At 37.8% G+C, this 23172-nt stretch overlaps 2 protein-coding genes and 1 long non-coding RNA gene across 7 annotated transcripts in view; 1 reads left to right on the top strand and 2 right to left on the bottom strand.

The window, feature by feature from the left end:
• The window catches only part of LOC145329254 (cAMP-responsive element-binding protein-like 2), a 33687-nt gene extending 24136 nt beyond the window's left edge, over positions 1-9551 (top strand). The window contains exons 4-7 of the mRNA XM_080173312.1: positions 1834-1909; positions 2427-2498; positions 7977-8031; positions 9467-9551. Coding sequence (XP_080029438.1) covers positions 1834-1909; positions 2427-2498; positions 7977-8031; positions 9467-9508 — 245 coding nt within the window. The 3' untranslated portion in view covers positions 9509-9551. The remainder of the gene's footprint in view (positions 1-1833; positions 1910-2426; positions 2499-7976; positions 8032-9466) is intronic.
• Positions 9552-9987: 436 nt separating this feature from the next.
• Positions 9988-20594, bottom strand: LOC145329255 (uncharacterized). Of its 5 annotated transcripts, none has more exons than XR_013882826.1 (6): positions 19943-20594; positions 19256-19802; positions 10868-10992; positions 10698-10759; positions 10446-10557; positions 9988-10248 (listed from the first exon to the last, which is right to left on the bottom strand). It is a non-coding gene; the product is annotated as an uncharacterized LOC145329255 (long non-coding RNA). The 5 variants fall into 5 exon arrangements; XR_013882827.1 differs by having other exon boundaries at positions 10446-10992; positions 19256-19367; positions 19508-19569; positions 19678-19802; XR_013882824.1 differs by having other exon boundaries at positions 10698-10992.
• Positions 20595-21102: 508 nt separating this feature from the next.
• LOC145329249 (alpha-tocopherol transfer protein-like) overlaps positions 21103-23172 on the bottom strand; it is a 32307-nt gene continuing 30237 nt past the window's right edge. Inside the window, exon 15 of the mRNA XM_080173298.1 lies at positions 21103-21232. Coding sequence (XP_080029424.1) covers positions 21157-21232 — 76 coding nt within the window. The 3' untranslated portion in view covers positions 21103-21156. The remainder of the gene's footprint in view (positions 21233-23172) is intronic.

The raw sequence follows: 23172 nt of genomic DNA, 5'->3' as shown, positions 1-23172 counted from the left end.
ACTTACTACTTTATTTAATAGAATATACTTAGTACGTAATAAAAGAATTTATGTCTTTCTGTCAGTTTATTTGTACCAAAGGTTCTCGCTAACCGCTAAACCGATATGGTTCTCTTTTACAGGGTAGCTTCTCATAGGTCCTGGGAGAGGGTACAATCACCCTCCCAAGAGAAACTACTCTTAGAAAAAAATCACAACCCTTCCCCTATTTTTTCTTTCTTTTTAAAATTGAAATCAGAAATGGGGGTGGTCTACTCCCCCTTCCCTCACTAAAAAAATTATTAGCGAAGCTACTCTATAATCACTTTGTCAGTCCGTTATGCTATCGGAGAAACGTGATTTTCTCGGCTCCTGTTTTTTGATTGAATAAGTTCACATTCTACATATTTTCATTGAGATTTGCCTTTTGGTTGGGTGCTAGATCTATTCCTAGATTTTCTTTTTTTCATGGTTTTCTCGACTTCTATTCAAGATAGACAGCTGAAATTTTCAGGGAATAAATAAATTCACATTCTACATATTTTCAAAAAGTTTCTTTAAGGTTTGTCTATTTGTTGCAGTGCTAGATCGATTCCTAGATGTATAGGTTTTTGTGATTTTCACAACTCATATTCCTGATAGACGGTTGTAATTTTCAGGGATTGTATTAGTTTTCATTCTTAATACTTCCACTAAATTTCATTGAGATTTGCTTATTGGTTGGGGGGCTGAATTTATTCCTAGATTTTCACGTTATTATATATTTTTAAAAGGTTTTGTGATTTATTTAAATAAGTTAAATGCTTATTTTTTACGACACTACTCTATAGTTTATATAGTTCCCAGATATCCATCCATAACTTTTGAGCTTCGCTACTTAAGGATGTTGTCATCCTTGTTTTTTACTTTTTATTTTTAAATAAAAAAATGGGTTTTTGAATTCAACTCCCCCCCCCCCCTTAATCAAGTTCCTCTAGAGGCCTCTAAGGGCGTACTCGCTGGTCCTTATAATAGAATATACTTTGTACATAATAACAGAATGTCTGTTTGTTTGAACCAAAGAATCTTGCTAACCACGGAACCGATATGGTTCTCCTTAACAGGATAGCTTCTCATAGGTTTTTGGAAGTTTTATAACTATTTTGGGGAAGAGTATCACCATCCACCCTCCCAAGAGAAATTGACTTTAGAATAAAAAACTACCTCCTCCCCCCAAAAATGAATTTTAATTGCGATTTTAAGTTAATTTTTTTCCAGATGTCTATAAATAACTTTTGAGCTTCGCTACTTATGTATGTTGTCATCCATGTTTTTTTTATTGAATTCAACTCTCCCCTCCTCAAGTGCCCCTAGAGGCCTTTAGGAGCGTAGACGCTAGTTCTTTTGAATAGAGTAATAGGATATCTTGTGTCTGTCAGTTCGCTATGGTTCTCCTTTACAGGTAGCTGCTAGTAGACTTAAATGTATTGATAATAGGTAACTAGGAAATTATTTAACTTATTTTTATTAGGAATGTACGTTTTTTTGTACGTTTTTTTACTTTTTTTATGTACGTAACGTATTTTTTTTGTGTACGTTTTGTACGTTTTTTATTTTCAAAATTGGCTGGCCAGTCTGCATCTATTATAACCTTGGTTTTGTCACTACGTCTGTCATTGTCCCTTATAAGCATAATTTAAAAAAGGAATAAGGTATAACCAACAAGAGAAATAGATCTAAATTACTATATGGGGGGCAAATGGAGAGGTTTTCAATTCTACAATGTGCCCCTCCCTCCAACGACAGCTGAAAACACTAATAGGTTTCGTGATTTCATTGTTGGTAACAGCATAATTCATAAAGGTTATTATTTAGATGATCAGTCCATGATAGCAAAACTAGAGAAAAGTCGACAGAGTGCTAGAGAGTGTAGAGCCAGGAAAAAATTGAGGTAAAAATATAAAAGTTACTTTTTTACCTGTCTAGTAAGTTGTTACCTATATACATAAAATATCTAGTTTTTAAACAGAAATGGTTGTCGTTTTGCTTATTTCTCGTAATTTCAATATGATTGCTGGGATTGTAAGTTTACAGCATATTCTCTGAGCGAGAACTGTGATTTTGACAGCCTCATGGAATTTCAGGGGTGTAAAAATTACAATAGTACTGTGTTTATGACTGCGTTAAAGGTGTAGTTTTGACAGTGGGTAAAACTATTGCCAAAAAAAAGTATAAAACCAAATTGACAAAAATACAGGTACTTGTCTTTTGCTAGTCGTATAAGTGGCAGCAACTCGGAAAACCTGCTTGATTGAAACTGAATAGATGCAAGTTTGAAAACTATTTGTAATGATGGCAATTGATTGAAGAAATGAGCAGTTCAATCCATTGCAATGTACGATCTTCATTCAAGTATATTTACTTTTCTAAGGAGCGTAGCATTTCTATAAGTATTTGTATTATTTAAGGTATCAGTATCTGGACGATATGATAGCTGAGAGAGAGAGGGCTAATCTTTATCTGAAGGAGGAATTACAAAAGTAAGTCTAAATATATTCTATGTACTCTTGTATATTATAGTAAGTTGAGTGTATGTATTTGTGAAGTTAATATTTTTGCAAACGCTGGACCGATATGGTTTTCGTTTGAAGTGAAGCTTCTGATAGGTCTATGGAAAGTTTAAAATTACAGGGTGCGCCACATAAATCCGGACTTTTTTAAAACGGCCATAGCGCCAAACTACTTGACCAATCAGGACGTTTGACCCCACTATAAAAAGCTTAGGTATTAAGGTAATGACCCTTTTGCATATGAAAACCTTTGGACGATGGAGGACGTGTACGCCAAGCTGGCCGCGCATATGTTCAACAAGGCAGATTAGAATTGCGAAGATAGTTTACTGTGGATTTATGACTTGGGCCTACTAAATCTGACCTCACCCCATCTGTAGGTGAAATGGACTAATGAAACTTGCTGAAGATACTATCAGATACCTAGTGAAAATACTAGAAAAGACTAGAGCTCTCTGTCCCAGCTTACTTGGCTGAAGTACTCCGACAAAGTGGATCGTGGTAGATTTTAAGATGTCCAAAACGTCAAAAATTTTTAAAAATTTCTCGGTTCTTGACTTTAGGGGCTCATATGGAACCTTGAAACTCGTTTTAGACTATATATTGCGCTGATAACCCTATCTTAAACTTCATGCCATTTTTAAAAAGGTATAAAACGTTGTTCTAGCTTACCTGTGGCCCAAATAAGAGACGCCGTGTCAAAGGGTAGCTTTAAAGATGGCTTAATTTGGATCCTGCGGTTAATCACGTCCTTAAGGAGATGTGGCCTCCCAGCAGGCCCGATCTTAATTCCATGGACTTTTGGGCCTGGAGCGCCATTAAAGCATGAAATAGACGTGCCCATACCAAGGAGACCTCTCGCATTGCTCCTATCATGGAGAACTTCGCCTGCTTGAACAGGGACATGGTGACCAGGGTCGGCGGGCGGTTCAGGGGGCGGGTAGAGGCGGTGATTGAGGCTGGCAGCGATTTTATTAAATAATCTAATAGTCATATACCTAGGTTGCTTCCCAGTTTTTAAAATTCAATAAAATCTTTAAAATTGACGATTATATGTTTATTTGTTTAAAAATAAGAATAAGTCCGGATTTATGTGGTGCACCCTGTATATAGAGGAAGGGTATCTCCACCCACCCCTGGAAAAAATTGCATGCTAGGACATTTTAAACAGTTTTCAAAATTTTCATAAAAATGGAGTCCTGTAAATATGAGTTGTAATTTTTGTAAGTGTATCGACTCGAATTATTACCAAAAAGTTCTTACGTGTTATGATTTTTTTGTTTGAATTATCCAGTTAACTTCATTTTTAAATTGCGAACTTTTTTCTGTAATTACCTATCCTGTCTTCGATATCTGATTCTGCACACAACATTACACTCAAATATTTAAACTTTTTCTAACAACTTTAATTCAGTGTTTAAAGACCAATTACCCTTCCCATTAAAAGTTTTAATTTTCCATGAGAAAAGAGTAAAAGGTCTATCGTTAATTAAACAAGGATGACAACATCCATAAAAGCGAAGCTCTGAAATGGAAGGACAAACGAACATTAACACTTGCAGATTGTCAGAACTGAATTAGCAGAATATTACCTAATGTATCAGTACAAACAATATTTTAAGAAAATTTGTTGCAAAACTGCATAAATAGATGATACTGTTTAAGGACATACTTACATTTTTGGGTCTTGTTTATAGAGATGCTTTGCTTATAACATTGTACCTTGTTGTCAAAAAAGTTAAAAATCGACATGTTTAAAATGGACGTACGGACATTCTGGTATTGTTTTTAGAGTTGCTACGCTTTCTAAATTGTACCTAACTACTATAGGAATCATCATGCATAGTTTGGAATCGATAGGACAATTCTAACCTGTTTAAATTAACAAAAAGAGCTAACTCTCTGTGACGGACGGACGGACGGACGGACGGACCTACCCTAATTATAGAAAAGCTTCGCTTTTATATATTAAGAACTAGCGACTTATGAAATAGGGGGAGGGGGACAGTTGAGCCACCAAAAAAACTCCTTGATTTAAGGATAAAAGGGGGGGGGGGCAATTTTATCAAGTGACGATTATTCCTTTCTGGAAGGTGGACATGTTTGTGAGATCTTGGTACAGACAAACTGACCGTCAGAAAATCTTCCTGTTACTTTTACGCAGGGATGAGAAACGTGGCCAGAAAAAGAGTTTCGTCACTGATATTTCTACTAGGGTTGGGCCGGACATCCGCTCATTTTCAATATCCGGCCGGATACCTGATATTGAAACTATCTAGATATCCGGCTGATTATAATGCCGGATATCCGGTAATTTGTCGGGTATCGAACGTTGGTTAGATATTTGGCCTAAACTGGATATCCGGCATTAGAAATCAGCCGGATATCCGGTATGCGGCCCAACTCTAATTTCTCCCCACTGCCAGTTGAAACAAGCATAATTAAACTATAATTGTTATAAATATTTCTATTAAACTTCTGTTGTAGAATTACTAAACTATGTTTAAAACTAATTCTAATTAAGCTTATGAAGAACTCAAATATGAATATTCATCTAATTATGCTCGAGCATTATAATCAAATTACAAGTATTGGTATCAATCTTTCTGAGAAATGATATGATTCTAAAATTATTTGCTTTATAGGGTAGTGCGGGGTTAATGCGGTCATCGGGTCAATTCCGGTCAAACGACCAACTTTTTTAAAACCGTTTTTTAACGGTGTTCTAAACGTTTGCGAGAGATCTTCAGAAAAGCAAAGTTGTAGTTTATTGCCTATACTTTCATTTCTTACCTACTTCAGCAAATTTTTGTCAGATCACTCCTTCTATGATTTTTTTGCCCTCAAAAAGTTGCAAAAAATTTGCAAAAAAAAATTTCAAAATAGGCCATGTTCAATTTAAAATTGTGAAAAAATGGTAAGTCCTATCGACCCCTGGGTTTTTGTAAAATGAAAGATATGGCATTCATTTATCGTTTGCAATTGGAGGCGTTGTTCTAACTTGATTTTTTCATAATTTTTTTTCGTCTAAAAAAATGGTCTATTCCGGTCACTTTCTTTACTTTTTTTTTATTACTGTATTTATAACTGTATAATACCCTAATGTTTTATTTAGGTGATCTGGAAGCATAAACAACCTAAATGCATGACCTAAGCTTTAATCATTGCCTTGCCTGTTGTGTGATGTACATTACTAGTCATTTTACTGCTTGTATTATGTCATGTTTTGTTGCCTAAGCTTTTCAATTTGTAAAGACATTAAAAAATTTTCAGACACATTTTTATAGTAACGGGAAGAGTATATCACCCAAAGGAACGCCTTAAATATTTTCCTGAAGATGTATCAGCTGCATTGGCTCATGTAAGAAGGGGTATGTCTTTTAGAAAGACTGCTAGAAGATTTAAAATTCCATATGAAACCCTTGCATCTTTTTCGTATAAGAGGGTGTTCGAGATTTTTGCGCCGTTTGGTTTTTTTATGTCAAATCGGCTAGGATTAAGCTAGAAAGGTGTTTAAGGTGTCTATAGAAAGCTCTTTGCATGTCCTAACAAAAACTCCCCAGAATATGGGTTCCATCTCCAAGATTTAGAGTACATATTCAAGATTTTGCATTTTCAAAATTCCTGTTGCATAAAATGTGTTGAAATATTAGAGTTAGACCCCATATCATTTCGAGTTAATTGTCAGGCATGTAATTTTGCATCTTTAGACACCTTAACCACCCTTGTAGGTCAATCCTAGCCAATTTGAGACAAGAAAAAATGTATCAAAAACTGCTGTCAAAACTGGCAGGATTTTTAAAACTAAAATTTTTTTGGGAAAAAATCACTTTTTTCAAGAAATTCCAAGACCTGCGAATCAGAAATTGCCTCTAATTTATGTATAAAGCTTAAAAAAACCTAATCATATAATAAAAAGTATAATTTTTTTTTTTAAAGTTTGCATGAAAACTTTTTTATAATGGGGAAAATGTGGTCAAAAAATTGTCTGATCTGCATGCGACTAGTACTGTTAGAAAGCTAATGACCTCAGCTTTCTACTCATAGTTTAAATTGTTAAAAAAAAATATTTTAAGGGGGTGTTCCACCCCCCCCCCCCCCCCCAAAGTCAACTGACCGAAATAGCCCCACCGATGGGGTTATTCCGGTATAGGCCAACCGCCGCCCTTTAAACCGATTTTTGACTGACTTCTAGTTGCGAGATCTTAATGGGACCAAGACAGGCTTCTTCGTTATTGCCATATCGTTCATTTGCACTCTTAAAAACCGGAAAAAGTTTTTGGGAAGTATGTTTTTTTTTAAGTTGAAGCAAAAAATTGACCGGAATTACCCCGCACTACCCTATTCTATGTATTTTTACATTTTAAGTCATGTAAACTGATTTTTTTATAACCATTATGGCTAAGGTACTTAAGCACCTATGAATTTCTGTATTATGGGGGGGAGTCTCTTCTTTATTACTCCACCCTCATTGTTAGTGCCAATTTATAGATCTTTATAATATACCGAGGGAGGGAGAGGATATTGGGCTGTTTTATTACACTAGTCCCCAAAGTTTTACAATAATCATGTTTGTTGACTTTAATCAAATTTTGATTGATATGTTCATACGTTTCCACTACTAATGGTAATCAATATAAGGGGTAATTTTGTATATTACCATTGGAGTTGTGCATCAATTTATTGGCCATTGTCTTATCCCTTTAGATCCCTGATAATCAACTCAATTTAAATGTCTTACTGAACTATGTGTCCACATTAGATATTCTAAATTCATCAAACTTTAATTTTGTGTAATTCTAAATAGTTTCAAACAAAGTTTCACCAACTTTTAAATTCAAATGAGGGATTCTAAGCCGCTTTACTGCGATTAAAGTCTTTTTTGGCCTTTCCTCCCAATCGCTGCGTGGCCAATAAATGCGGTGTTCTTGCCTAAAATCCTAAAGTAACAGGATGTTTGTCTGTGTGTTTGTATGTTTGTACCGAAGGATCTCGCTAACCGCTGAACCGATCGGGTTCTCCTTAACAGGGTAGTTTCTCATAGGTCCCGGGAAGGTTTATAACTATTTTGGGGGAGGGTACCACCACCCTCCAAAGAGAATTCACAAAAAAATTAACAAAAAAATTACGAATAGAGATTTGTACGCAACATAGATAGTTAACGTATTATTTAAAAAAAAAACATTTAAAGTGCCACTAAAGGCCTCTAGGGGCGTAGCCGCTAGTAATAAACAAACAAAAACTACATAACCCCCCCCCCCCTCTAATTATCCGTTTATTTTAAAATACAAAGTGAGGGTTTGCTCGTTTAGATGCTTTTAGCGAAAAACCAGCAGTTTTTTATGAACGAAAGGTATTTACCACTAATCATTGAAGCGGCTGCTGAACCCTTATTTTTAATTAGTTGCATTTTTTGCATATTTTTCATGTTTGTTTTGTTTGGTTTAGGTATGTGAGTTGGTGCCAACAGTTGGATGGAAACCAGATACCAGACGGGCTCCAGGTAAATTATAGTTGGATAGAAACTAGATACCAGAAGGACTCCAGGTAAATTATAGTTGGATGGAAACCAGATACCAGACGGACTCCAGGTAAATTATAGTTGGATGGAAACCAGATACCAGATGGGCTCCAGGTAAATTATAGTTGGTTTGAAACCAGATACCAGACGGACTTCAGGTAAATTATAGTTGGATGGAAACCAGATACCGGATGGGCTCCAGATAAATTACAGTTGGATGGAAACCAGATACCAGATGGGCCCCAGGTAAATTATAGTTGGATTGAAACCAGATACCAGACGGACTCCAGGTAAATTATAGTTGGATGGAAACCGGATACCAGATGGGCTCCAGGTAAATTATAGTTGGATGGAAACCAGATACCAGACGGGCTCCAGGTGAATTATAGTTGGATGGAAACCAGATACCAGATGGGCTCCAGGTAAATTATAGTTGGATTGAAAACAGATACCAGAAGTGCTCCAGGTAAATTATAGTTGGATGGAAACCGGATACCAGATGGGCTCCAGGTAAATTATAGTTGGATGGAAACCAGATACCAGACGGGCTCCAGGTAAATTATAGTTGGATGGAAACCAGATACCAGACGGGCTCCAGGTGAATTATAGTTGGATGGAAACCAGATACCAGATGGGCTCCAGGTAAATTATAGTTGGATTGAAAACAGATACCAGAAGTGCTTCAGGTAAATTATAGTTGGATGGAAACCGGATACCAGATGGGCTCCAGGTAAATTATAGTTGGATGGAAACCAGATACCAGACGGGCTCCAGGTGAATTATAGTTGGATGGAAACCAGATACCAGATGGGCTCCAGGTAAATTATAGTTGGATTGAAAACAGATACCAGAAGTGCTCCAGGTAAATTATAGTTGGATGGAAACCAGATACCAGAAGTGCTCCAGGTAAATTATAGTTGGATGGAAACCATATACCAGACGGGCTCCAGGTAAATTATACCATGGGACACCTGCCATACTGTATTAATTCTATAATACATATTTTTAGCCCCACAAATGGAAAAGATCCTAATGTATACACATCTTTGTAGTTACCCATATCTTAGCTTTAGAATAATAAGCTTGAGTTTTTAAGTCCCTTGAAAAATTAGGTAGGGTTTTTAAGAATTCCAACTTCATATTACACATGTATATAGGTTGGTTTCAGGTCTTTTAATTTCTTTTCCAGTATGTCTTTAAAACCAATAAATATCCGCTGGATTAGAGTCGGTTCTAGGCCATACTGAAAAATCATGCATAACATCGTATTACAGACAATTTTCCACGAATATTAAATTATAAATCACAAGATTAATACCAGTTTTTTTAGCCCGGACTGTTGTTATTTTAATAACCGCGGAAAGCTGTCCATAATACGATGCGATAAAAAAACTTTTAATTGTAGTTATTTTTTCAGAGCTTTCTGAATTCTGACATGTACAAAGACGGCAAGATGTAAAAGCTACTCCTACTCCAAGAAAAAAATATACAAAATATTCTATTTTAAAAAAATTAATAATAGTAGGTTATAAATCAATCAAAACCAAAAATCAAATAGTAATGTTCACTAAACTGCTTAAAGTCCTGTTACTGCTGTATTTAAATTTATGGACTTTTTAGAACTGCAATGTATTGTATGTTTTTATGATATGTTTAATTAATTTTTAGTACTATTTCTGTTTCCGTGAGCAACTGACTATAAAACCATACTTGAAAAGTATATATTATTCTTTTTAAAAATTAATAAAAAATGTTGTCTAAGTCTACGATTTAAGACGTTTAAAAATTTTTGTTTGTAATTAAAGGTTTCTATAAAAAAAGTATAACCAAACTTTAAATATTTAAAAATGTATATAAATAGATACAAACATTTGAGGCTTTTCAATTATAGATTTCTTCTTAAACTAAATACAAAATAAACAAATGTTAAATATTTCAATTTTGCATTTTTTATTAGATTAACTGAAAATTTAATGTTATTATCCGTATGGCTACGAAACCGTTCAGTATCCGCTGGATTAGAACCGGTTCTGAGCCATACTGTATAGTATCGTATTATGGACAATTTTCTATGAATGATAATGTCCTACCCAGGTTATTGTAGGCAGTGGGGTCTGTTCTGTTGGCCCAAAACTGGCAGACCCATTTTAGATTTAGTCTGAAGTTGTTGATACACGTTTACAACGGTTTAAAACAAACCTGAAAGAAAAATAAACCAATAAGTAAAAAACACAACAGTTTCTTTATTTTTAAAAGTTACAATAAATATGTTTAATTTCTTAAGGTTTGGGCTTTCTACTTTGAAATTCTTAGGCATTTATCACTTGAATATAAGAGTCATTTTAAATTGTCAACAAGTACTTTTTAAGAATTGAGCTTATTTAAATATAACTTACTTCGCAAGGTTTTTATCTCCACGTTCAACTTGGCCCAGATGTTACACCAGAGATCCTCAACCAGCCTCTTCAAACAAAGCCGGCGTTCAAGTTTTCTTCACCACAGAGTGTTCTAAAAATTGGCTTTCATAAGATGACTAGCAGATAATAATTTAGTGGAAAATTATTTAAGGATTGGGCATATGTGAATTTCAAATCTTTCTTGGAGCAATTTTGTTTAGACTTATATGTTGTTATATTGAAGAACCGTACCTTTAATTGTAGCAGGAGCCGTTTCTAGCTACACCAGTTTGTCTTGAATACTGGGTCCAATCCTTAAAAAGGAAAGTATCATTAGCATGGAGGAGAAATATGCCTTGTACAAGTTTCTTTTCTTCATGATTATTAATTTTTCTTATTTGTTCCAACAACAAATTAGTTACCTAGTATTCTGTGGGTTAAAGCAGCTCCTCAATGGCTAGTTGAGGCCCACGAAGGTCCAAGTCCACAAGTCCAGCTTCCCGGCCGTCCCAGGTTGCAATATCAACAGAACCGTTTCCCGTCAATCCTTAAATTAGCTCACATGAGATTGGAAATTTGTTAACATCTGAATTTCAAATTTCTATTTATACCTATCCCCGTTTTCTTTTCATTATTTTATGGGCTGTCTTTCTCTCATCTAATTGTAGAATTTTAAATGTTTTTTACCTTGCAATAAGCTCATAGTACTTGGAGTTTCATTTTAATAGGTTTGCTTGACTTCTGAAATTATAATATGCCTTTCATTTTCACTGTTAAAATTCAAATGGATTTACAATTTAACATTACAAGATTCTTACATATAAATTGTTAACAAACAAATCTTTTTATTGAATCTACCTTTTTAAGGATTGACCACGCAGTGTAAAAAAGATGGAGTTTTGCTTTAAATATCTTAAATTATTTTTAACGTGGCCAAATACATAAATAACAATTTTCTAGTCTGATACTTAAATAAATTGGTCTTTTAAATTTAAGAAGAAACAAATTTCAAAGGAAAATTAAGCCAATTTAATAATATAAACTACAACTAGGTTTCTTTGTTTCTCATTGAAGAAAGTAGCAGGTTCGAGTCTTCGCCTCTAGCCAGAGGGGGGAATCCATAGGCGTAGATAGGGAGGAGTTTCTGAGCCTCTAAACAGATAAATACTACACTCCCCCAAGGAAAAAAGGTTCAGGAACGACTCCCTGCTGTTTCTAACTTTGAGCTTTGGGTTACTTTGGTTTGAGTGGTTTCTTAACTTTGCATATTTTTTATCCTAATTTTATCACATATATTTTCAACAGACTATCACGAGATCTTTTGTATACTTGTATCACATATTTTACTTTCAGACTTTCAGACTTTTACATCACGAGATCTTTTTACATTCAAATATAATCAGATAAAATGTTTAAAATTGTTTAAAATGTTTATAAAACAAAGGTTCATATCACTAAGAAAGTGGAATAATAATGTTTATAGGAAAGAGGTTAGAAAGATAGAGTTTTTGTTTACTTACGGACCATAAGTAGGGCGGCGGCTTCAAAATCGGCGGCGGCAAGATCTCCAACAAAATCCACCTCACTCTCCTTCCAAATCACGGCAACATCCCTAACAGATCTCGTAGTGGTTCTCATGGTTTTCTCCTTATAAATTCTGTATTCTATTGTTACCTTTCTAACATTTCCATCACGTGATTTGTCAGCCTCCTTTATTCTACCAATCCTCCAAATACACGTGCCTATAGCGTTTTCTGTCTCACGCCTGAAGATCACAATGTCTCCAACTTTGACAGGATCTGATGTTTTTGTCCATTTACTGGGTCTGGGGACAAACTCACCCACTTTTAGCTCCTTCCATGCATTCCACCATGCCCGTTCAATCTCCTCCATGCTTTCCAACATTTTACCTGGATCCTGGACTGTCAGCTGGCCACCAGGCGCACGTTGATTATTGCGTCCCAACAATAATCTTGAGGGGGTGATCAGATCAAGGTTTTCAAGATTGGTATACCTGGAACCTAAGCAGATTGGCATAGAATTGAGTTCATTTGTGCAGTAACTTAAAGCAGTTTCAAATTCAATTGGTGTGAATTTTCTCCCCTTGAACACAACATTTAATACATTCTTGACACTCTGGATACTTCTCTCAACAATTCCATGATAGTTCTTGGCCTTCACAGGACATACATCAAACTCAACACTGCAACCTTTCTCTTGGTTCAATAACTTCTGTATGTCTGCAACACAAACATCCATTTCTTTGAAGGCTTTTATCAGCTGGGGGCCTGCGTCAATTTTTACCTTAGCTGGAATTCCATACCTGGACACATGTCTTGTAAACGTAGAAAGGAACGACTCTGTATCATACCCCTGCATACAGTAAGCAGCAACAGCTAGAGTTGTTGGGCACTTGTACACGACAGCCCACATCTTCAGAGGTGACTTATGGTTTCCATACCCACAGCGCGCGTCTACAGGCCCAAATATATCAATAACAGTTGTTGTGAATGCTGGCGCAACCTTATACCGGCTCGGGTCGACAGCTCCAAACTCTACTTCAACTGTTTTAGCTCTGTAACGCTTACAAAAGACACAATTATTCCTGATTTCAGTGGCCAATGACGTTGCTTGAAGAATGAATGCAATCTCATAACTTTTTCTGACAGATGAAATTGACCCTCCATGATGTGTCAATTTTTCATGACAATACTTCATTATTGAATAAGCAACTGGGGAATAGCGGTCAAGAACAGGTTTGGCAAAGGCAAGTTTTTCAAGATCCAGCATAGCATCGGCTAGCTCTCCTTCTCCTCCAGGCAGTATTCGGCTAGTGTGTAGGAGGACTCCATCTTTCTTCTTGCCTATTTTCTTCAATTTGTCTGCACAATTGAACTTTTCCACCTCCAACGTTGTTTTTAAAAACAGTTTCCTCTCTGCCAATTCAATTTCCTCCTCTGTCAGATTAACAACCAGTGTACCAGCAACACTTGGAAGTTTATCAGCCTTTCCACGCCAGATATTTATCAACTTTGTACATGTAGCATTTAAACGGATGTACTTAGGCCACGAGACTTTACATGGGTTGACAAGATATTTACTGAAAGCATACCTTTCTGTCATTTTACCTCCAAAATTAGCCATAACCATCTCCTTGCTCATTTTTAGTTTTATCTCCTTCCTGGCCTCATTTTTAGTCAGCTGATCCATTGTTACCTCCTCAATATTTTTTATTGGCATTTCTTCACGGCTCAAAACCATCCACGGTCGTCCCTTTTGCCAGTCAGAATCCTCACCAATGTCAGGTAATGCGTCTGGACGGGTGGCTATATCAGCAACATTTCCAGCAGATTCAATATGGTGCCAGTCAGTCGGGTCGGAGAACCGCCGGATCTGGATGGACAGGTTCCTTACTCCCGTCTGGAGGGGTCTGGAGTCGCTATGCAACCAATACAATGCAACCAATGAATCAGTGACATATATAACCTGTTTTACATGGTCTCCAAAGTTGCGCTTCACCAGGTGTCCGAGGGCTCCGCCCATGGAGCATGCTATCATTTCAGCCCTGGGGATAGTAGACTTGCCTACAAGCTTTGCTTTGGCCGTTACCAACCTGCATATATATCCTCCTCCAAGAAGCTCCATTCGGGCATGAACACAAGCTGCCGCCAGACTGCTGCTTGCATCTGTTGAGACTATTAAGACAACACCAGCTGCCAAATTCACATGATTGTTGAAGATACTCCTTTGAAATCTCAGGCCTTTCAGCTCCTGTATCATCTCTAAGTTTTCAACCCAGGTGTCCAGCAAAGATTCAGGTAACAAAACATCCCACTCGTACCGTAACGAACAGACATAATTCAGGTCAACCTTCAATTTTGACGTCTTGGGGACAGCTAACCCCAGCGGGTCAAAAACGCCCATCGTTTTACTGAGCGCAACTCTTGTTGTAAATTTACCTCTCAGAGCCTCCTTAATGTCACCTGTCACCACCTCCGGGAGCTTTCCTCTCTTTACTTTGTCCAAATACAGGGGTTTAATATCCAGGGCCATAGTATCATCCAGAGGCCTCCAAATATATCCAAGAACTCCAACAGATTCACCATCAGTTGATACAGCTTCAGACGGGGCTTCGCCACTTTTAGTAATAGCCTTTACCTCTTGATTGCCATAACTCAAGACCTCAACCACAGCCTCTGCTGCCTTGTCCCGTGTATCATTATCAGCATAGGCCGCCACCAAATCGTCCATATAAGCCTTGTTGCGTACAGTATCAGCCCCAATGGCCAAATCTGGTTTATCTGCCTCTGCAACATCTGCAACCACTGTCAACCCATGGATAGTCTGGTTTCCACTGCTTTTTATTCCATATATAAGAGTCAGGACGACATAAACACAGACAGCACCCATGAGATCCAGGTTATCAACCCATAAAAATTTCTGGTACCTGTAATACTGAGGAAACAATCTTATCGAGTTGTAGGCCATTTTTATGTCTCCGGTCAGGGCTGCGGCTCCGCACTGGAAGCTAATTAACAGATGAAGCAAGTTACCTAGCTGATTGGTGCCCTTACACAATATATCGTTTAAGGACTTGCCCGTTTTAGTCCGGCTGGACCCATCAAACACGATCCTCGTTGGCGTTGACAGGCTGCTGCTGTTATGGACCACTCTCCAGGGGATGGTGAAGCCACTCTTGTTGGCCATGACTTGCTCTGCTGGTGACAATGAAGAAATTGGCGCAACAAAACCTTTGTCTTTAAGTTTATTAAAACTTTGAAGGATTTCACTCTTTGCTTCCTCACTTTTGTTGGCAATTTTCAGTTGGGAACTTAAAATGCGTTCTGCAATATAAGTGTTGTCGGCCAAAGCCGTCTCTGGGTCCTCCGTAAACGGCAGGTGGGCAAACAGTCTCTTCTGGTTCTCGTCATACACAAGGCTGTTTTCAATCTGGTGCTGCTCAGCCTCTTCTTTAAGCGAGGTTTCCTCCAAAAAGTCACCTTTTTTACAGACAGAACAGTTGCGGCACTTTACACACCGATAGCCAAGCTGGGAACCGATTTCGTCAATCAGCTGGTATTCACGCAACATCTTTCCAGGCCCAGCTGCGTAAATACATTGGACAAAATTGCTATCTTCATCCAAAAAGGGGTGGGGGTGAGGTTGGGGGTGATAACAGACACCGGTCGGGCTAACTATCTGGGGCTGGTCTGCATGTAAGACTCCCATATCACACCATAGAGCTTTACACTGGAAATCAAAAGCTTTAAACTCAGAACTAAGATATGCCTTGGCTCCCAAAAAGTTGGAATTGGCCATGACACTTTTCCACACAGAATGGGGGCCGCCCAACACTCCTTGGAGGCCGCCATATCCTCGTATTTTAGCTTCATACAAGGATAATCCACTAGGAAGGGTGAACTTTAAAACAGGATAATAACGTGAATAACGAATACCCACCATGATATCAACCTGTTGGCCGCCAATATCAGGCTCAACGGCTGGCGGGGCAGCTCCAGGATGTACTTTCTGGTACGCAGTAGCTATCTCTTGCCAGGCATCTGCCAGCGGCCACACAGGAAACTTACAACTAACTTCCACCATTCTCAGCCCTTGTAACGTTGCAACAGATTTTTTATCCTTCTGTGTATTTAACTCCAGCCAAAACTTCTCGTTTCCATAGGGTAACGTTACTCGTGTGCCGCCGGCTACTTCCAGGGTTGTCGGGCCGGGGCTGACAGTAACAGTGTCCAGCGCAGCATATGCCCGCTCTGACAAGCAGGCATTGTAGCATCCACTATCATAGAAACATAACAGTTTTTCATTATGTTTACCAGCAACATATTGGAGAAGATAAACAGGACAATCATTTACATCAGGCTCAATGTGAACATCTCCTGCACCATCATGAACAGACGCAAACGCAGCCTCATCACAACTTGGCTTGGTTCCAGCAGAATGATAGGTAGCAAAGAAAAATCTTGCGTCAGTGCCCAACTTTCCTTGATCCAAGCTGGCCTTAAACTCTGTTTCACGTTCCATGTTTTCATTTATGTGCCTCGAGCAGACCAGTATGTGGTTCTTATACATCTCGTCTTTGCTTTCACATTGGCCAACCTTGCAGACCCAGGTGTTGTCACAAAACTCAGCATGTTCCTTAAACCATTCTTCACGGTTGTCGTAGTCAAAAGCAGCATCCAACCGTAAACATTTATAACAGCACTTTGATTTTATCAAGGCACCAAATCTTCTTTTTACCAACATCTTTTGGAACTTTTCACAGTAGGCGAGGGACACATGTTTCTTATCACAGAGAGAACACCTTACTTCTTTAGGGTAGGTAGACTTGTTCATCATTATAGCAGGCTTATCACTAACTTGATTTGTCCTTTGTTTACCTCCCTTCCCTTTGGGAACCTTTTTCTTGTCGGCAGCAATATGGGCCGCAGCTGCGGCGGTTGGAGTACTGGCGGCAGGTGTGGAACAGGCGTGGCTGGTGGCTGGCAGCTGGGGCAGGCCCGCAGCTGTTTCATAGTCAGGTTCATCAACAGGATCGGCGGGCTCCCCGCCCGGGATGGCGCTGTATTTGTGTACCGTTTTCCCGCCCATCTTCATTGCCTTGGTGACGTCATAAAAACCTTTTCCGCCGGAGGTTATGGCAATATCGACTTTGGCCGTCACCTCCCATGACAAGTCACTTAAAAAGGTTAGCAACTTATCAATAATAACACTTTTTGTTTGGCGGCTCAACGGGTCCAGTTTCTTCTGCTTAATCAGAACTTTTTCAAATTTTTGGTTGTCATCCTTCTGGAGTGCACTTAAGATGACCGCCAGAATGTTAGAACTCTCAAACAGGTCGTTGATTTTATGGGTGACTGCCAACGCCTTTAAAGCCTTTAACTTCTGTTCTAACTTCAAAACCCAATTTCTCTTATCCACAAGGCCGTCAGGACAATTTCCAAATGACTTGATTTCTTGTACTTTAGATGAGAACAACAGCTCTGGTTTGCCAAATACGACTTTCAGCTGGTCCATAGCGTCCTTATACGACTCTTACACCATAATACATTCCTTTGCATAGCCCTGCGCACATTCCAGTTTGAGTTTCATACACTTTTCAGCATCACTAAAGCCTCCAGTGAGGTCAAAGTACTGGTCCAATTGTGTCTTGAACGAGTAGAAATCAAGGCTGCCCGCCGAATATTCGCCAGAGAATTTTGGCGGCGTCAGCTTTACACGGTTTATTCCAGCATCCTGAACCCCGGCCAAGAGTCCAAGTTCGTCATGCAAAGCCGCTATGTTTTCTCTACACAACCTCTGGGCTGTACACAAATCACGGGTGAATGTATCCAGGTCAGTTACAGACGTTATATCGCCACACTGGGTCCCACACTTAACAAGGTCATCAATCATTTTCTGACAATCACGGTTCTGCTCACTCAGCTGCTTAAAACGTACATCATAAGATTTTAGGACTTGAGTAGAACTGGTTCTGGCCCGCGCCAACTCCCTGTATCCACCAATGATTGAGAAGGCAGTTGCTTTCACACTTTCCTTGTTGTCAACAACTCTCTGGGCTGCAACTGCAGCAGCTGGGTTGGGTACCGAGGCGGTGGTCTGCGGCGGCGGCGGCGGCGGCGCGGCGGCGGCAGCTGCCGTGACGGCGGCTACCCTCCTGATATCACCTTCATCCCACATTGTCTTTCGGAAGGTGTTGAAATCAGACAAGCAACCTCTAGCCGATTCTTGCATTTCATCTGTGAAGATTTCTGGCAAATCGTTTGCTTGGAAATACAAGATTGCCGACGTTAAGTCTGCGACGACGGACTGGATTTCATCACTTAGCCGGTCAATTTGGTTTAACGGCACTGTCTTTGGGTTTAACAAACTATAATTATTGTTCCAAATAAAAACACTTTTTTCACAGTAACTCAAATGTTTTTGTACACTAGTCGGCGCCATGCTGCGGCGGCGCGGCGGATTTGGCGGCGGCGGCGGATTTGGCGGCCGCTGTCTTACTGTTTCAACACTAAGGGCCGACCCTGGCCGATCACTATCACTCTGAGTGTTGTCAGCACTAGTATTTTCGCCGGTTTCGGCGGAACACTCGGGCACAAAATAAGTAGTTATATTGTGCAAATTATCAGCCTGGCTAAAAACAGTTCTCAAGCTGTCTAAACGTTGATGTGGCTCGTCACTGGGTGATTCACGTAATTTGTTTATTCCCGCCAGGGATATGTCACTATAACTAAATGTTAAATTTCTGTCCAAGTTTCTAGTGACGCGTGGTGTAGAAGAACTTGAAACTGTTCGGAAATCGTTCAGCCCTGATTCTATGTTGGCCTGAACTCTCTGGTGTATACCTTCGGGGTGGTCTACGGAACTCGACCGGTAACCATGGATGGGTGACGGTGAAGGTGACTTAGGGATTGATGAGTCACTGTCGATATCCGAAGGCATCTATCGTTCTGGGTGGACGATAGTTTTGTTTTAAACTGTCCTACCCAGGTTATTGTAGGCAGTGGGGTCTGTTCTGTTGGCCCAAAACTGGCAGACCCATTTTAGATTTAGTCTGAAGTTGTTGATACACGTTTACAACGGTTTAAAACAAACCTGAAAGAAAAATAAACCAATAAGTAAAAAACACAACAGTTTCTTTATTTTTAAAAGTTACAATAAATATGTTTAATTTCTTAAGGTTTGGGCTTTCTACTTTGAAATTCTTAGGCATTTATCACTTGAATATAAGAGTCATTTTAAATTGTCAACAAGTACTTTTTAAGAATTGAGCTTATTTAAATATAACTTACTTCGCAAGGTTTTTATCTCCACGTTCAACTTGGCCCAGATGTTACACCAGAGATCCTCAACCAGCCTCTTCAAACAAAGCCGGCGTTCAAGTTTTCTTCACCACAGAGTGTTCTAAAAATTGGCTTTCATAAGATGACTAGCAGATAATAATTTAGTGGAAAATTATTTAAGGATTGGGCATATGTGAATTTCAAATCTTTCTTGGAGCAATTTTGTTTAGACTTATATGTTGTTATATTGAAGAACCGTACCTTTAATTGTAGCAGGAGCCGTTTCTAGCTACACCAGTTTGTCTTGAATACTGGGTCCAATCCTTAAAAAGGAAAGTATCATTAGCATGGAGGAGAAATATGCCTTGTACAAGTTTCTTTTCTTCATGATTATTAATTTTTCTTATTTGTTCCAACAACAAATTAGTTACCTAGTATTCTGTGGGTTAAAGCAGCTCCTCAATGGCTAGTTGAGGCCCACGAAGGTCCAAGTCCACAAGTCCAGCTTCCCGGCCGTCCCAGGTTGCAATATCAACAGAACCGTTTCCCGTCAATCCTTAAATTAGCTCACATGAGATTGGAAATTTGTTAACATCTGAATTTCAAATTTCTATTTATACCTATCCCCGTTTTCTTTTCATTATTTTATGGGCTGTCTTTCTCTCATCTAATTGTAGAATTTTAAATGTTTTTTACCTTGCAATAAGCTCATAGTACTTGGAGTTTCATTTTAATAGGTTTGCTTGACTTCTGAAATTATAATATGCCTTTCATTTTCACTGTTAAAATTCAAATGGATTTACAATTTAACATTACAAGATTCTTACATATAAATTGTTAACAAACAAATCTTTTTATTGAATCTACCTTTTTAAGGATTGACCACGCAGTGTAAAAAAGATGGAGTTTTGCTTTAAATATCTTAAATTATTTTTAACGTGGCCAAATACATAAATAACAATTTTCTAGTCTGATACTTAAATAAATTGGTCTTTTAAATTTAAGAAGAAACAAATTTCAAAGGAAAATTAAGCCAATTTAATAATATAAACTACAACTAGGTTTCTTTGTTTCTCATTGAAGAAAGTAGCAGGTTCGAGTCTTCGCCTCTAGCCAGAGGGGGGAATCCATAGGCGTAGATAGGGAGGAGTTTCTGAGCCTCTAAACAGATAAATACTACAGATAATTAAATAAAAATCATACAATGAATATCCGTTTTGATTGCCCGGGCCTTAAGCCGTTCCGGGCCAACAAAACTAAAATTAACCTTACAATTCATTTTACTTACCGCGAAAAGCTGTCTATAATACGATAATTATTCAAGTGTTTTCTTTTTTCTATGTTTCAAATTTGTGTTTAGATATTATTAGCTGTAGACAAAATTGTAAAAATAAAGTAACGTTATAATGTACCGATATTTAATAGTTATCAAAATAAATTTACATACCCATTATTTTTTAAGTTTATTTATTGAAAAACTGCTTAAATAAAGGATAATGTTAAAGAATATACTTAGATTTTTAGGACTTTATAATAGATATGCTTCGCCTATAACATTGTACTTTATTGTCTTCGGAATCAGTATTCCAAAAATCAGAACAATCGAATGATTACAACACAATAAAATTTTCTGTTAAAAAATAAAAATCAACATGTTTAAAATGGATGTACGGACATTCTGGTAACTATTATAGAGTTGCTACACTTTCTAAATCCTACTTAAATTCTACAGGAATTACTATGCAAAGTTTAAAATCGATAGGACAATTCTAACATGCCTAGATTAAATAAAAGAGCTAACCGTTACGGACCGACCCTAATTATAGAAAAGCCTTGCTTTTGATAAAAATATGATATAGATTTTCCATAATATATTTATATAGGTATTATTCTGCACCGCCTACAAATAGTTAATCTTGTTCTTGTTTATCCACCTCTTGATATCCATAATTGTCCTGGTCTCGGAAATGTTTCTCTAACGCTCTGGACAAATAAGAATCCACATCAATATTTATTTATTTTAAAGAAAAGGCAGTTGAAATAGTTGTTTATTGCATAGTACTATAAACAGCTTTTCGCGGATATTAAAATTTCATTTTATTAGATTCCTTTAAGACCTGTATCGTTAGCCCCGATGGTCCAGGATCACAATACTTCTATCAATCTTGTGTTTTTATTTTTTTCTTCGTGGAAAATTTTCTGTTTTTCAATGCTTTACATGATTTTCCAGTTTGGATGAGAACTGGTTCTAATATCCAGTGGATATTAATCGGCTTCGAAGCCATTTTTCATCAATATATGTAAATTCATAATTAAATCAAGTCTACATTAAAAACAAGGCAGTTTTTTGAGCATTAACTAAATTATCTTTAAAACGATTCATTGATACATATTGCTGCGCTGCTAGAAGCTAAAATACAATTTTCTGAAAATTCATCCTTTGAAGAATTTTCTATAATAGAAAGCCTTTTGAAGCAAAGTGGTAGAGACAAGATTAAAGAATGGATTCCAGGGACGATTTGGAACTATATTATTTCATTCAAGTGGCAGGTTAGCATAATTCTGCAAATCATATGTGATTCCTCAGTTGGAAACCATTTCATAACCCGTTTTAGAAAAGGATTTTTAAGAGTGTGACAATCAAACTACATAATTTTGTTATTAGCCAACATTACTGGCTTAAAGGTAACATGGCGTGTTATGTTTAAATCAGTAGCCCACACAGCGATTTACGAGAGGGAAGGCCCATTTTTAACGTTTTTAGTTATGGCGCGGTGTTAAGCCGAGATTTGAACCTTTCACCTCCCCGTACCACATTCGCTTTTCGACTTTAATAAAGTAGGGGAATGCCTTGGCCCAAAACAGGCGCAACTCATGACCATGCACAGTTGGGACTGCCAGACACAGGTTGTGCAATCAAAGAGTTGGTTGACTGTTGGGTGTTACATAACCTTATTACCCGGAAGTTTAGACAAAAAAGTATGAGGTAATTGATAGGCAGGGGTTAATAAAATTTAATATCTCTGAAACTGCAAGCTTCTTAGTTAAAACACTTTTTTGACCAGGAGAATATATTTTTTCATTTCCTTGCCCTCAGCTTTAGTTCCGGAAATTTTTACAAATTTTATCTTGAATATTACAAGTTTAAAATTTACGTTTCTTCAAACTTTTCTCCAATTTCATATTCTCAGAAGGGTTAGGTAGATTATATCCTGATAAAATTGAAAATATTTATGTTTGATACTTAATATCCCTTAAATATGTTTAACGTTTTTGGGTATAGTCCATTTCGTGACAACGCCTCTTAAAGGGCGTTTCGTCGTCTTTTTACAGTAGCTTTTGATAGGCTATTTTTAGGCTAGGTTAGTAGTTTACCCCGCAGGGTTAGATCAACCAGCAGGGGCTAGAAATAGGAGAAAATCTACTCTGAAAATACGACTAAACGCCCTTAAGAGGCGTTGTCACGAAAGGGACTTAACCCGAGATTTTTAATTTGGTACTATGACCTCTGTTTGTTTGTACTGATAGATCTCGCTAACCGCTGAACCGATCGGTTTCTCCTTAACAGGGTAGCTTCGCATAGGTCCCGGAACGTTTATAACTATTTTGGGGGAGGTTACCACCACCGTCACAAGAGAAATCACCCCAAGAAAAAAATCCCCCCTCCCAAAAAGAATTTTTTTTCTAATTTTGTAAATTCCAAAAAAAATTCCCCTCCCCAATTTTTTTACTTTTTCTCTAACATAAAAAATTTGATTATCAAATTCGACTCTCCACTACTCAAGTGCCCCCAGAGGCCTCTAGTTACCAAATAAAGGAAATGTAAAGACAGGGATGAAGAGAACATTGTACTGTAAAGTTTTATAGATACGTTATGTTTCGGTATGTTTTCTTGTATTCCCTGGCAAGTTCGAACCCATTAATCC

This window comes from Acartia tonsa, chromosome 10, assembly GCF_053477335.1.
Source record: "Acartia tonsa isolate MP-2025a chromosome 10, ASM5347733v1, whole genome shotgun sequence".
Classification (NCBI taxonomy): Eukaryota; Metazoa; Arthropoda; class Copepoda; order Calanoida; family Acartiidae; genus Acartia; species Acartia tonsa.
This window is presented reverse-complemented; position numbering and strand designations above follow the sequence as displayed.